Source organism: Psammomys obesus, unplaced genomic scaffold (genome assembly GCF_907164565.1).
Source record: "Psammomys obesus unplaced genomic scaffold, mPsaObe1.curated_primary_1811, whole genome shotgun sequence".
Classification (NCBI taxonomy): Eukaryota; Metazoa; Chordata; class Mammalia; order Rodentia; family Muridae; genus Psammomys; species Psammomys obesus.
Window position 1 is genome coordinate 396,196 of NW_026596443.1, and position 15,904 is coordinate 412,099.

General features: G+C 42.8%; 1 protein-coding gene across 6 annotated transcripts in view; it reads right to left on the bottom strand.

The window, feature by feature from the left end:
• The window catches only part of Mfsd4a (major facilitator superfamily domain containing 4A), a 43,417-nt gene that overhangs the window by 3,238 nt on the left and 24,275 nt on the right, over positions 1–15,904 (bottom strand). For 3 of the 6 annotated variants that reach the window (XM_055598214.1, XM_055598212.1, XM_055598213.1), the window contains exons 9-10: positions 15,075–15,195; positions 2,318–2,406 (exon numbers count right to left, since the gene is read on the bottom strand). In XM_055598214.1, the coding sequence (XP_055454189.1) occupies positions 2,345–2,406; positions 15,075–15,195 (183 nt within the window). In that variant the 3' untranslated portion in view covers positions 2,318–2,344. Of the gene's footprint in view, positions 1–646; positions 878–1,386; positions 1,523–2,317; positions 2,407–11,386; positions 13,430–15,074; positions 15,196–15,904 lie in introns of those variants that run through there. The other 3 variants (XM_055598211.1, XM_055598209.1, XM_055598215.1) reach the window with 3 other exon arrangements.

Below are 15,904 nucleotides of genomic sequence, written 5' to 3' on the forward strand. Positions count from 1 at the left end.
CTCTGTAGACTACCTCCTTCCTGAAAAAGTCTGAGCTTTGTGTTAGTTTGAATAGCCATAGAATTCTTAGCTGTATTCAGGGAGAGAATCTGTACCTTCAACTCATCTCTGGCATCTACAACTAGGTACCTTGCTAGGGCGAATGGTGCTGGGCATCAGTAGCTTGAAGCAAGGGAGATGAGCAGGTTGTCAGGGTTTGCGATACCTCCTGAGGCAACTTAGCTTCTCTTCTGCTCTGGACTGTCTCAACTCAGTTCAGTGACTGAAGGTGTGAGAGTTGGAGTCCTGGGAAGGCCTGAGTGGGAGGGTCTGGTGGCTTTTTTGGATGTCCATTCATGCCCTGTGGTGGGTTTGAATCCACTGTGGAACTGAGAACGATGTGAGCAGTGACTCAGAGCATTGCCACACACCCCTGTATTTACTTCCTTAGGTGGGTTTTCACTTAAATTGTACTTTTCTCTTACTTGTGCTGATTTTTTTTGAAGTCCAAAATTAAAATGTCAGGTTTAGCTTAAGTAATCTTTTAATGATTTCTCATAGTATTGTTGTGATGTTACGGTCCTTGTGGCATAGTCTGTGTGTTTGAATAAGAATAGAAATTTCCATTGATTTTAAAAAAAGTATATAATATAAAATTGAATCTAGAGGCCTTCACAAGGCCAACATTAAGCTTCATTGAGTAAAAATATAAGTTTATTTTTCTTCACATTTTAACAGTTAAAATACAAGTATAATTTTCCCTACTATGTTTTTTTTGTTTGTTTGTTTTGGGGTTTGACATAGGATTTTTCTCTGACATCCAGGCTGGCTGTGAACCAAATCCCGTATGCTGGCATTCACAAGTGTGCACCACCAGGTCTGGCTGTTTCTTCTTCAACTGTGGTGGAGAAAGTAAACCCATGAACTTGTATAGAGTACTGGATTCTTATTAAACTGGAAAATTCCTTGTGGGCTTGTATACCATCTTAGATATATAAAAAAAAGGCAGGAGTGGCTGGCAAGCATACCACAGGCTTGGCATTTGTGACTTAGTGCCAGCTGTTGACGGGGATTGTGTTCACCTTGCTTTGTGCTGTGTGCAGTCTACTACTGTCTCACTGCGGCCTCTGATGTTAACATTCTGAAAAGGCAGCTTTATGTGGGAATGTATTAAGCACCATTGAGGCCCTCAGTGGAATTGCAGGAGAGCAGTCAGTCTTTTGGAACACCTTGGATTTGTTTTTCCTTTTTTGATTTTTTTTAGACTGGGTCTTAGTCTATAGACTATGCTGGCCTCAAACTCTTGGCAGTCCTCCTGCCTTGGCATCCCAAGTACTGAGATTATGAAATGTAGCTACTATGTTGGGCACAGTAAAAGTTTTTCAATATAGAGATTTCTCTCACAAATTAATATATATCACTTTATTAAAGTAAATGCATACTCTACTGTAACACAGAGAATGAGGGTTAGCATAAGAAATAAATTCTGTGTAGCATTCAGTCCTGCTCAGTCCTTCCCGCACCCCAGCAGGTGGCTCTGTACCTATAAGCAAACAGTGTCCTGAATCACTGACTCAACATAGAGTTCCGTATTTGATTCCCCAAAATACAGATTTGCATGTGTGTTTCGGAAGGGGTTGTGGAAAATTCTAGAAAAGGGTTGAAATTCTCTGGGAGCTTTGTCATAGCTTTTCACATTTCCCATTAATTCTTTCTCAGGGGGATTCATTCCCAAATGCTTTCTAGATTTCCTACACACCATGACCCTGTATTATGCATGAGCAACATTTTTGTTTTTATAGTCTCCTTACAGACTTCTTTGGCCTTAAGTTATTTTTTAGCAACAGTTTCATAATTATATCAAGTTACTTTATATAACCAGCTTCAACTTCCTTGCCGGATTTTAAAGTGCTGTTTTTGGTTTGTTAGTCTGCTTTTCTCATTTGGGACATTTAAGCATCTGAAGGAATAGCTTACTCGATGACTTCTGTTTATCACTTATTTACTACATACTTGTCATTTGCCTGTGCCAAAAACGAGGCATTATGCCACGGTGGCATTCTTTGCTTTGGGAAGGTGTGGAGACAAATGCACACCTGGGGCTCAGAATGAATTTCCAATAGGATTAAGACTATTGATACCATGGTCTGTTGTCCGAGGGTTTCTAAAACAGCTAAGTGTTGGGCACAGACTGCTGGGAAGGATCAGGCATGGTGGTGCGTCTCTGGCAGACACTCTCCCAGAGGCTTCTGGAAAGTGTTGTTAGCGTTCTTCTAGGTCTGCTGTTCAAAGTGCTGGTGCTGCCCATTACTTCCCTTACATTATCAGAAGTACTTACTGGAGGTGCAGTTTCCATCTGGGATTCTTATGGGTGGTGGTGCCTCTTGTACTCTGGGGAACTTGTTACTATCAGAGTTATGTTTTCACCTGTGAACACAGCATATGTGAGAGGTCAATTGTCAAGTGTCCAGCGGGTGGTCCATCTGAAACTAACAGGCCTTCAGGCTCTTTCTCTGTTGCTGTAACAGAGTGTGACAAGTGGCTAGCTTGCTAAAAAGAAACCATTTCTTAGGTGCTGCTGTTTGTGGTTAGCCCTTGTTAAAGAGTGGCTTGTGAGGAAGTAACTGTCTGCTAACATGATTTAACTTGATCCTGTGGTACTGGGGGTAGAACCAGGGGCTTCACATTTGCAAAATAAGTGACCACTGCTGGACTATATCCCCCTAGCAATTCCTCCCTCATAACTTTAAATGACAGTTTTAACTGGGAAATTCCTCAGGATTATAGTCAGTCAGTCAGTCTGTCTGTCTCTCTCTTTCTGGTTTCTTGAGACAGGGTTTCTCTGTGTGGCTTTGGTCCTGGACTCACTTTGTAGATCAGGCTGGCCTTGAACTCACAGTGATCCTCCTGCCTCTGCCTCCCCAAGTGCTGAGTGCACCACCATGCCTGGCAAAACTACAGTCTCTTGAGTGTTAAATGTAATTCACATGGGAAGTTTCACGAAGTTTCTTGTCTTTGAAATACTTAACTTGGAATTGACCCCATCTTTTAGGTCCTTCTGAGGTATTGGCTGAGGACATTTCTATGTATATACTGCCATGTTGACCCAGGATATGTGAGTCTTTCTCAGAGGGAGGCATATTCATCCCCTAAGATGGCTGCTAGTCTATCTGTTCTAAACCTAACAAAGAACACTCACCCGCTGCTGCACCTGCAAGTGTCACTTTTTAAAAACAGTGCCTTGTTCAGTTCATTGTTAAATGCATAGAATCATGGGCCTTAAAGACCAGTTGCTGACATGTTAGGGCCCAGGTGCTTAGACATACTCCAAAAGTTACCTTATCCTGCTCTCTTCTGTTCACACATTAAGCACAAGGATATCTTTCCTAAAAGTTTTCATTCTTTCTTTTTCTTTTCTTTTTTTTTTTTTTGACAAGGTTTCTCTGTGTAGCCTTGGCTGTCTTGGGCTCACTTTGTAGACCAGGCTCTCCTTGAACTCACAGAGGTATGCCTGCCTCTGCCTCCATAAGTGCTGGAATTACAGACATGTGCCACTGTGCCCTGCTCCTAAAATGTTGCAGTCTGTTTGCTTTCATGGACTGGCTGGGAAGGTCTTAGGCAGTATCTAGGGTGTAAGAGTAGAGGACTCCTGGCTTCTTGGCTTAATGTACACTTTAAACCATATGTAAAAGTAGCTAGCAGAAACCTCAAAGCGGGTCAGGCTGAATGGCCTCAGCTTTGTCTTGTTCCCATCCTAACCCACTGATTCTCACCCCTCCAGGGGTTAGGACTATGAGCTGTGCTTGTAAAGCCTGGAATCTTCTTGATAGGGTGAGGGAGAGATGGGGTGCCTGGCAGCTAGTCCAGATGTCCTGCCAATAGAATCATTCACTCCGCCAGCTTTCAAGGAGAGGGACTGCTATAAATGTCTATTAAATCACTTGGCACTTTCTTGGATCTATAGTAGCATTGTTGGTTGTTTTATTGTTTGGTTTTTGAGGCAAGGTCTTGCTGTGTAGCTTGCTATGTGGACTAGGCTGGCCTTGAACTCACATAGATCTTTCTGCTTCTGCACCTAAGTTCTGGATTAAAGGCATGCACCACCATGCCCAGCTGTTTTTGTTCTTAATAACTGGAAACACTTCATGATATTTTTGCTTGATTTTGGCTTCAGGATATTGAGGGTCAGGGAAATATGGTTTATTTTTCATTTCTAGTTTTGGAAACCTAGGAGTATATGGAAAAGGGAGAAATTGGTCACCTGATGAGTCTTCCTTCCAGGCTCTGTGAGGCAGCCTCTTTCAGCTAGGATGCAAATGACTCCCGATCTTTTCACACTGTGCTTTGTAGAAATGTATGATTTTAAAAGATGATTTGCAGTTGGTAGATTTGAAAAGTATACATTTACAAGGAATTTTTCTTGTTGTTTTCCTTCTTTGTTGCTTATTTCTGTTATGTAGGTGACACAGCCCCTTCTGAGGACAGTATTGCCAATGGCCTCTGTTTGACAGCATTTGCTGCTGGCATGTATGGTAGAATAGCATGTTTCAGTCCTCCCTGCTGAACACTATGGGGATCAACTAAAATGCACATGCAGGAAATTTATACAAGATCTTTGGGTTCTTGGAGGCCTGCTTACAGGTGTGGCTGAGGTTCTTCCCTTTGCTTCTGGCAGTTTCATTTATCTTTGTGGGTAGAAAAGACTAAATAGAAAACTCTGCCTGGGACTGGTAGCATGAGCCTGTAATCCTAATGCTTGGAAGGTGCAAGAAGGAGGATTATGGAGTTGAGGGTCATCTTTGGCTGTTACATAGTGAGTTTGAGGCCAGCCTGAGCTACAGGAGAGCCTGCCGAATACATTTAAGAAGAGGTGGGGTTTCAGTAATTCAGATTACTCAGAGGAACAAAGTTTGGTTCTCAGCACCCGTGGCAGGTGGCTCAAAACTGCCTGTTTCTGCAGTGCCAGAGGTTCTCACACTCTCTTCTGGCTTCCATGGGCATCTGCACACATATTGAACACACACACATACACACACACACACACACACACACACACACAAATATACCATTTTTTATATTTTAGAAGATTTAGTTCATTTTGCTACTGATTAGCCTTGGTTCTAAATATAATATTTTGGGTTAAAATGAGTTATACTCTTTATTCACCAAATAGTCAAATTGGCCAAACTGGCCTTTTCTTTCTTTCTTTCTTTCTTTCTTTCTTTCTTTCTTTCTTTCTTTCTTTCTTTCTTTCTTTCTTTCTTTTTAAAGTAGGTTTTGACTGGCATTAAGCTGCTGGCTACAACAGTCTCTTCATGTATCAACCTCCTACCACATCTGGCTTAAGTTTGCATTTAAGAACAACCTAATAATTTCCCATGAGTTCTACTAGAACTTCTTTTTAAAATGAGCCTCCTGAACTGGAGCTTTAGCTTAGTTGGTAGAGTGCCTGCCTAGCATACTAGCCCAAGGTTTGAGTCCCATTACTACATAACCTGGGAGTGGTGGCTGAAGCCTGTAATCCTAGCACTAGGAATGTCAAGACGGGGTGATCAAGAAGTTTTAGGTGTCATTCTTGGCAAGTTCGGGACCAACCTGAGGTACAAGACCCTCTCTCAGGGAAAATAAAAAATAAAATTGTGATTAATGAGAATTAACCATGAGTTATTTTAATTATGTGTGCTAAGAGGTTGAGTCACAGCCCGGTAATTGGTGCACTATAAGGTATGAACATGCTTTAAAAGGTAAATGATATTAAATAACAAACTCTTGCTTTTCATTCAGTTAATCTATAATTTAGTAAAAAGCATGTGTTCTGCCATGGAGTGATTGCAGTGTGTACACACTGGTGTTTACACAGGAAGGGGCAGGGGCAGTGTGTTCCTGTATATGTAAGTTTGGGGTAGGTGGTAAAAAGGACTTGACAGAGTAGTCAGCCCCTCAAGGAGCTGCTGCCTGTGTTATATTATGTTGAGGTCTGTATCCTGTTACTCAGTGTTACAGCTTTGTATAAGTAGATCTTTAGAAAGGTATGAGTAACACCTGCCCAAGAATTACTCCCAGGGCGCCACTAATAACATGGCTTAGTTTAGGTTAGGTTATACTAAGGAGACCCACCAAGTGTTACAATCACTTTTTGTTCTTTTCTGAAAAAAGCAACTAAAATAGTAACTGTTAACAGTCCTTAAAATTAACATTAGTTGTTCTTACAGCTGGACAGAATGGTTCATTCATCTAGCTACACAGTAGCACTTAACTGTAGAGACAAGGGGGCATTGTTCTAAGGCTGGTAAAAACCAGTGTGGAGTCTTGCATTCTGTCTTTGAGTGACAAAAATGACATGAAGTTTAGGGAGATGGGGCAAAGGACGCATGCGCACTTTGAGGGCTTTCTTAGATGCACTGCTGTTCAAAAAAAAAAAAGATGGGGGTCCACTGGGTGTCATCTCCAGGCATTGCAAGGGACCGCCAGGATCCCGTCAGGGGTCCTTACTTATGTTGCTTCTAAGCTTTATGCAAAAGCTTTGTTAACTTCTATAAAGATCATGTGTATTTTAGGAAAACAATGCATTTTTTTAAAAACCTTTATGTAAGAACTGACAGATGGGGTTTGCTTGTATGTGGGAAGCTGACTTTGAGAAAGCACTCTGGCGGTGTTACTACAAGTCCAGAGCTATAGAGATCTGTTAATAGATATATGTGCAACTAGATATGGACAACAATTGTATTTTTTTAAAATAAATATTTTTAACAAAATTGCTTGAAGTGATCATTCCCTCTCCCTCCCTCACATCTATCATAGCAGTTGCTGATATTTTCATCCACACTAACTGGGTAAGAAAAGAATTCAGTGAGTATCTTTGAAACCCTTCTTTAGCTGCTTGATATGTCTCCATGAAAACATTTAAAGGGCCGGCAAGATGGCTTAGAGATTAAAGGAGGTGCCACCAAGCTTTTGACCTGAGTCTGATCAGAAGAGGTCGCTAAGATGGCATAAAAGAAATTGAGGGAGAACAGATGGGCTAAAACACTTTGTCATGTGAAATATATGTTTTTTATTTTTGTTCTTTGTTTTGTTCTGGGTGTATGTTCAGGTATATAAGTATGCCATAGTATCACGCATGTCCATCAGAGGACAGTTTTTTTGAATCAGTTTTTGTCACACATGTCCTGTGGATCAGACTTAGGTCAAAGGCTTGGTGGCACCTCCTTTATTCTCTGAGCCATCTTGCTGGCCCTGAAATGTTTTGTGTATTTAAAATTTAACACTTTGGACATGTCATACAATTCTAATCAGATGTGTTTATTGCAGCCTTTGCAATGAGCACTCTTTGAGTATTTCCACTCGACCATCTTTTTTTGTTTTGAGACAGGGTCTCAATGTAGCATTGGCTGGTCTGGAACTCTCAATGTAGACCTTGATAGCCTTGGAACTTGTGGTCCTTCTGCCTCAGCCTCATGAGTTACAGATGTGTACCACAATGCTTGGCCTTCCTAGCCCCCTTTCTTTTTATGGCTTTTGAGCAGAAAGTTGGAGGCTAATTAATTTAGCAGGGAAATTAAGCCTTTTTAGAATTGACTTGAAACATCATGGAGAAAGTGGGCCTAACAGGTGACAAGATTACATCAGAGAAAGGAGGTTCATATCCAGATGAAAGTAACAAGAGCATACCAGATGGCTGGTGGGCAGGCCACAGGCCCTGGGAGATGTTTCTTGAGGCTATGCTTGACCACATGACCCAACAGAGGGCTCTCCTGCATATCTTCTCAAATGTATTACCCAGTGGTACACTGAGCTCAGAGGATTCGAGAAATTGATTCTTACAGATTCAGGGTGCATTTTAGAATACCCAAAGCTCCGGGTCCTTCAGTGGAAAAGCCTGAGTAAGCCACCATTTCTGATCTGGCCTTTCCAACTGTTGACACTAATTTAGGGATGCATGCTAACTCCAAGTAGCATTTGTGTTTTATAGAGACATATAATAGCAAAACTGGCTTCACTGGTAGGAGACAGTGCCTGACCACCACAGAACACCTGGCGCTGAAAGGATCATGAAGTGACTTCATCTGGGGTCACTCAGAAGTATAACAGCCTGTCGGCCAGTAGTGGTGAAGGTTTCAGAGGCAGGGCAGGGTCCTGGCAGGTGCTGGCCATGGTCCTGGATTGTATGTGTTTTGAATACACTGGTGTCATTTACCAAAGCGCCTCCCACAACCTGCCCACTGCTTGCTCAGTCTCGTTAACCTCTCTTCTTGAGATTCTCTTCCCATACCTTCCCGAAACCACTTTGACTCCTGAATCAGTCCCTACCTCTCCCTTCTCATTTTTACTCTTCTGCATCAGTTCCTTTAGGTTTTGAAGAACCCCCAAGGCTCAGTCTCCCAGTCCCTACAACCACTAGCTAGATGATTTCATTTGGTCCCTTGGCTTTGAACACTGCAAGTTACAGAACTTCTTTAAGCTCTAGCTACCAAATCTAGCAGCTGGCTTGATATCCATGAAAGCATTATAAACTGATGTGCATAGCAGTTTTTAAAAAGACATGGCCTCACTATGTTGTTCAGGCTGGCCTGGAACTCAGTATGTAAACCAGGCTGGCCTCACAAGGGATCTACCTGCCTCTGCCTTCTGAGTGTTAGCATTAAAAGTGTGCACCATAACACATAACAGCCAATCTTAAGTTTACCACATGGGTGCCCAGTGCCTGTAGAGACCGGGAGAAATTATCAGATACCCTGGAACTGGAATTAGACATGGCTTTGGGAACTGAACCTGAGTCCTCTGGGAAAGCAGGAAGTGCTAAGTGCCAAGTCATCTCTCTGGCCCTAAAGCAACTCTTGGGTATTCCTGGGCTTCCAGTGTTGAAACTTTTACCAGTAATCTCAGTCTGGACTGAGTGTAGGTTCATGGTGTCATTCAGAGAATTAAAGAAACAAGGAAGTGGTGAGAGTTTGTTGAGAAGCAAAGTGAGAGCACAGAGTAGATGCAGTGGGCCAGGGAAATGGCTCCTTGGGTAAAGGTGCTTCCCGCATAAGCCTGACAACCTGAGTTCAGATCCCCAGAATACAAAAAGCCAAATTTATCATCACGGCTCCCTCCACCCAAGTGGTTCTCAACCTTCTTTTGATCTATAACATGTTGTATATTCAACTATTGCTGCGGCCCTTTAATACAGTTCTTGGTAGTTGTATGTGAGCATATCTGCATATGGGTGGCCTGGGTTAGAGGAGCAGTGTCTGTTCCTAAGACCATCAGAAATACGTGTTTTCCAGTGGTCTTAGGTGACCTCCCAAAGGGGTCATGACCCATAGATTAAGAATTTCTGCTCTTCTCAGAGATGGGAGGCTGAGACAGGAGGATCCCCCATGATCTTGGCCCATGTAGTAGTAAAGAGCCCTCCTCAGACAAGATGGAGAGGCAGGGACCACCTCTGACCCTCCACAGGTACAGCATGGCGTGTGTGTGCTGTATCCACCTTAGTTCACTGTACATGTCCTTTCCCATAATGCATCTAGTTTTAATTTATGTTCAGTCATGCATAGGCATGATGGTGAAAAGGGTTTTTCCCAAAAGTTCATTTGGAGGGCATAGTTTGCCTTGTTGTATATGCACCCCAAACCAGTCCAGGCTGGATGCCACTCTTCCAGATTCCCAGATGTTTCAGGATGTGTTTGGCCACAGAAGGGGAGTAACTGAGGGCTGCTTAGGGAGCTCCAGATACTTGAGCAGTTCCTTTTTTTAGGGGACGGGGATGTACAGCTCCATGCTGGCTTGTTAAGTGCTGTGTGCATAGCTCAAGGTAAGTGGAGCCTTCCCCATTCATGCCTGCCTCAACTTGGCCTCATACCTGGGCACAGGTCAGATGCCGTAGGCTTCTGAGACTGGCATCTCTCTCATACACACTCAGTCCATTAGCAAATTCCGACTGTCTGACCTTCAAGTTGAGTTTACTTTACCACCTCCGGCATGGCCCGAGATCACTGTCACCTCTTCCTGCCTGCAGTAGTACCTGAGCTGATGTCAACTTAGCCCCACGGTCTTCAAAGAGCCAGAGTGACAATTTTAAACATGTAAACCATGCTATGTCACCATCTGCTGATAATCTCATGTTCCCCCAAAACACCTACATTCTTATGGTGGTCTGCGACCCTGTTAGCATGCCACCCTGTTTCTTGCCACTGCCTTCTCTGAAGTTAGTCCATCATCTTCTCAGATTATAAAACATTCCAGTTCAAGGCCTTTTCCCTTGCTGTAGCCCCTACCTGGCAGGAATATTCCCATGTACCTACCTGGCTTGCTCCAGTATAACACAAATGCTGCCCTATTGGTAAGATGGCTAAGCATCGTTAGGCATTCCTATGCTGACCCCTTCCCTGGTTTTTCTTTTCAGTACCTCATCATCCTATAACACGTTATATATATTTACTTGCTGTTTCTGTGACTTTGACCTTGCAGTCCTTCGTGAGTCAGAGACCTCTCAATCACTGCTGAAACTATTCCTAATCCTCTGCTTTGAACATGTGGGCACTTTTTCTTTCTTTCCTTTTGTTTCCTTCCTTCCTTCCTTCTTTCCTTCCTTCCTTCCTTCCTTCTTTCCTTTCCTTTCTTTTTTCCTTTCCTTTCCTTTCTTTCTTTCTTTCTTTCTTTCTTTCTTTCTTTCTTTCTTTCCTTTCTTTCTTTCTTTCTTTTTGAATGAGCAAATGCAATCTCTCTAAGAAACCTCTGTAAGCTGAGGATATAGCTCAGTTGATAGAGTGCCTGCCTCCTGTGTGTACTCTTGAGTTTGATTCCTAGACCCACATACAATGGCTATGGTGATGCATGCCTGTAATCCTAGCCTTTTGGGATATAAAAATAGGTGAGTCAGGAGTTCAAGGTGATTTGAACTACATAGCAAGATCTAGTCTATCTTGTGCTTCATAAGACCTGTTTCAAAAAGACAAAACAAAAACAACAAAACAAACAAACACCTTTATGTTACTGTGCCTTCCTTTAGGGAACAAGTGCTGATAATGAGTTAGATTCCCAAGTCTGCAGGAGGAATCTGGGAACAGGGAGACTTCATAATGCTGACATGACAAAGGTCTTGAGAGCTAAAAAGTTTGGCTCAGTGGTGAGTGCTTTTCTAGAATGCACAAAGCCCCAGATTCTATCCCTAGCACTGGCCCAAACTTCCAGATGTATACATACATATATACATACATACATATGCACTTGTCATGTATGTAGCATATATGAGGGTGTGTGTGTGTGTGTGTGTGTGTGTGTGTGTGCACCATGTGAAATTCTAAGAGAGACCTGTCTCTGGGGAGCATTAGACCATTTGAACTTAAGTATAAACAGTTAGTTAGCCTTCATGATGGATAACACACTTATTATGCTTAAAATGTTTTATTTTAGGAAAGTATTAGATTCGTCTTAATTTATTTTGTATATTAACACATCAATCATCACAAATGTAGATATAACCAGTGATTCTTCTTTCTAGATCTGTATAAAAAGGATGTTTTCTTGAAAAACTACAAGAAAAATACAACTTCTTTCTCTTTGCCCAGGTCAGTCACTAGAGTTAGGTTGCACATTTCAATTTGGCCAGCATTGGGTACTTTTAAAAGTATTTATAAATATAGTTAAAAGGATTCGCTTAGACCATCTGTGTTTCACCTAAAGTTTGTACCAAATGTGGATGGCTTCTAAGCTGCTTATGAGCTTAGGCAGTCCCCGTGTCAGACATGTAGCAGATACTCCACTGTTAGTTCTCTCAGGATTCCTGTTGAGGTAGGCTGCTTTGAGAAATGCCTCCATACTGGCAAAAACAAGCTGGAAATGCTTGTGGGAGGGGGAGGGCCAGCTGGAAGGCTGCTACCTGATTTCTCTGCTAGTGTCTGGACTGTGAACTACAGCCTTGTGACCACAACCCACTTAACTTTCACATGAACACATGTATGTTCACAGAGAATGCATGGATAAACCAATGACTATGATGGGACATTTCTTTCCTTCCAGAAGTCACCGTAACAGCCTTGTCAGTGGCTCCTGGAGCCTTGTACCCAGCCCTGTGCTGGCTGGGAGCCTGCATTCTTGCATTCTCTATATTGCTAGCCCTCTGTGTTCTCTATTGACCTGGGAACTCCTGACAGATGCTGTGTTCTGCATACTGATACTGCTGTCTGTATACTGCATGGCCTGAATTGTTCAGTAATCCTAGATTTATATGGGAAAAAAAAAAAAAAAAACTTTGACACAGTATAAAATTTTCCTCTATAAAAGGTATAAAATTCCAGAGCTTTTTTCTAAAATTCTTGGTCCTGCTTCTGCATGTTGAGGATCTCAGTAAAGAATAACAGGATGTCCATTTCATTCTCCCTGTGCTTTCTGAACCAATTAGTGTTGCTTGTTAGAATCGAGATCCTGAAAAATCATCTCTTCCCAAAGGGGGACAGCCATGGTGTGCAGCTTTTGTCATTTCTGTGCCATGGCTGACTTCAGACTATCATTTGGCTGTCACTAAGAGCTGAGAGGAGCCCAGCGGTATTCTGTCACAGAAATGCCACCACCTTGATGCCACTGCATAGTGACAGCAGTCAGGAGCATCTTTGTTTAGTTATAAAATAATTCTTTTTTTTTTTTTTTTAAAGCTAGGCAGTGGTGGCACATACCCTTAATCCCAGTACTTGGGAGGCAGAGGCAAGCAGATCTCATTGAGTTTGAGGCCAGCCTGGTGTTGAACCTGGAGTGAATTCCAGGACCTCCATGGCTACACAGAGAAAACACTGTCTCAAAAATTAATTTAAGTTTTAGTTATGGCTAAGCGACTAGCTCTCAAAATAAGAATTTAACAGTCAACTTTTCTAAAGCTGGTCTGAGTTAGCCCAGTGAACTAGGGTCTTAAAGCAAGCTTCAACATGTTCTTTGCTGTCTGAGGACAGATGAACTACTGATTTCTGCAGGAGGAATGTAAGGGACTGTGGACCATGGGTAAGTGAAGAATCCATAATCCTTTTCAAACATGCCAGAGAGTTTTGATTAATTTAAAATATATCTACATCTAGCAGTGATTAATGATTTATGATTTCAGCCTTTTTTTCAAACCTCAACTAAAAGTCATCTCAAACCCAGAGTTTAGCTCATGCATGGGGTGATGAGTGGAGAGGTGTGACCAGTCTTTCCTCCTCTCCAATGGTGTCCTAGACTAAAGTCTGAGCCAGAGATGAAGATAACTAAAGTGTCAGGCAGGTGCTTGATTTGTCCAGGGAAGTCTCGGGGACCAGGACTCAAGTTCTTGGCTAAGTATGAAAGGGGGAGATACAAACAAGGTGGCAAGGGAAGCCTCCTCTGCGACCCTGGCTTCCTGTGTCAGTTTGGTCTCACTGTTGTTCAGGAAGCTGAGGTCTTCACCTCTGGTAGCACTCAGAGTTCTCCACACCAAGGGGTTTGTCTTGGGTAAGAACTACGAAAGAAAACATAAACAGCACAGGTAGCAGATGTGGGCTGCCCCACCTTGCTCCACAACAGTTTACTCTTGACAGCAAGCAAACTTTCTGTTTTTCTGCTCTTCTGGGGCAAACACACAACACAAGGCACGGGTTGGGAAGTCAGACCAAGTCCCGGTGCAGTGCTGAAGTTGGTTGAGACTACTGTCTAGAGTGGTGGGGGTGGGGGGAGCCTGTTTGTCTCCCAGAAGAAAGGAAGCAGGTGGGGGTGGATAGGGAAGCTGGAGAGATAGCTCAACGGTTAAGACCACTGGTTGTTTTTCCGGAGGACCTGAGTTCAATTACTAGCAACCTTAAAGTAGCTCGGACCACCTGTAATGGGATCTGATGGCTTCTTCTGTTATGCAAATATACAGAAAGAGGGAACACTTATATACATAAATAAATAAATCTTTAAAAACAAAAAGAAGGGAACAAGGACCTGTCAGCCATTTGATAGTCACCATAATCTTCTTCCTCCTTTTATTGTGTGTGGGGGGGAGGGGTATGTGTAACACAGTATTCTTGTAGCAGTCAGATGACAATTTATAGGAGTCAGTTCTCTCCTTGCACACTGTGAGTCAACTCAAGTGTCAGTCTTGGTGGCAGGCACCCTTTCCTGCTGAACCATCTGGACTGCAAACTTTAAGTGAGGCTCTGTACAGATAGCTAGGCTGGACAATAGCTACTACCTGCCATCTCAGAGGCTGTTCAGGGAGACTGGGTGTCCTCTCTCTTGCTGGACCTATATAGTTAATTTTTGGGTTTTTTTTTTTGTTGTTGTTGTTGTTGTGTTTTGTTGAGATAGTCTCACTATATAGCCCTGTCTGTCCTGGAACTCTCTGTAGACCAGGCTGGCCTTGAACTCACAGAGATCACCTGTCTCTGTCTCCCTAGTGCTGGGATTATAAAGGCATGGGCTACCACCTCTGGCCCTGTACTTAGTATTTAGAGTGAACATGCCACTTAGAGAGAGAGGGGGCTGTGGGCAGCTGTTTTTCAATCTGGAATTATTCTGTTTTCACAGAGAGAGCATTGACTCAACTTGGGCACCCTCTGTTAAGAAAAGCCTGGTATAAGGTTATAGTCACTGCGCAGGGGACACAAAGAGTTAAAAAAATAGCCTTGCTACTACCCTGGCCTCTGGTCTCCAGGAGAGAGACTGTTCTTAGGAGTATCTCTGTCCTGAAAGAACTCTTCTCTGCCATTTGGCCAAAAGGATTCCTTTTTGAAGAAGCAGTTTGGACAAGAGTCAAAACTGCAAGGAAGTGGCCAGTTAAGCTGCTGGGCCAACCTCCAGCCAGGAAGACAGGCTCTAGTCTCTCATGCTTTTGAATTTTGGCCCTAGGATCCATTGTAAAAGGGGTTACAGGAAGACAAGTTCAAAGTCCATGCCCCTCTGCTAATGGAGAAGCCGTGAGTCAGCCTGTTCTACCCTCTGTTGCCTTTAGAGTCCAGTGTGGACAATCACAAGGAAAGCAGGAAGAGGGGAAAAGGAAGAAAAATAAACATTTCCTTGTATTTCATTTGGAACAGAACAGTGCTTCTGACTGTTAAAATCACATTCTTTCCCCTCTCCCTCTCTGTTTTCCCCCTCTATATAGAAACAACTTTTCTTCTTACCTGATGAGAGTTCAGGGTGTATCCTGTGGAAAAACAGGAGCAAGATGTAGAAGATAAAAGCCAGGCAGCCAAAGATCACACCACAGACCAGGAAACTATAACTGCCCTGGGCCTGGAAGATCTGCCAGAAAGGAACAGAATAGCCATTAAAATCCCACATGATGGTACATGGGAAAAATGGCTGCTTTGGGCCTTTTTCAGCTTCTCAGTCAAGTTGGGCCATCCTACCAGAAACAGGAATGTGGGAAAGGTCTCCCCAAGGTTTCAAATCTGGTGAAGACATAAATCCTGCTGTAAAGCCATACCTGTCTATAACCCATGTACTCTTTCAGCTCCATGTTCTAGAACATTCTGGAAAACTCCATGTGATTATTGAAATTTTAAACCTATGAGGTATTTCTATACCCATAGGCCTAACTGGTACATTACAGAAGGTGTATGTGTGTGTGTGTGTGTGTGTGTGGTCTTTTAACTTTTTATTAGGAAAATTTAAAACATGTCAGAATAGCAAATAGAACTTTCATAGACCATCAACTTAAAAAACCACAGCATGTCAGGTATGGTGGCTTGTGCCTTTTAATCCCAGCACTCGGGAGGCAGAGGCAAGTGGATCTCTGAGTGAATTTCAAGACAGCCAGGGCTGCACAAAGAAACCCTGTCTTAAGAGAGAGAGAGAGAAAAAAAAAAAAAGAAACCCCACCATATCAGACCTCAGATATAGTATTTCAATGCAGAGGACATCCAAAATGTAACCCTTCCTTTCCATCAGGCTGGAAGGGAGCAAAGGAGGCTCCAGTGGCTCTGAGGGGCTTGGGAGACTTGAGGGACAA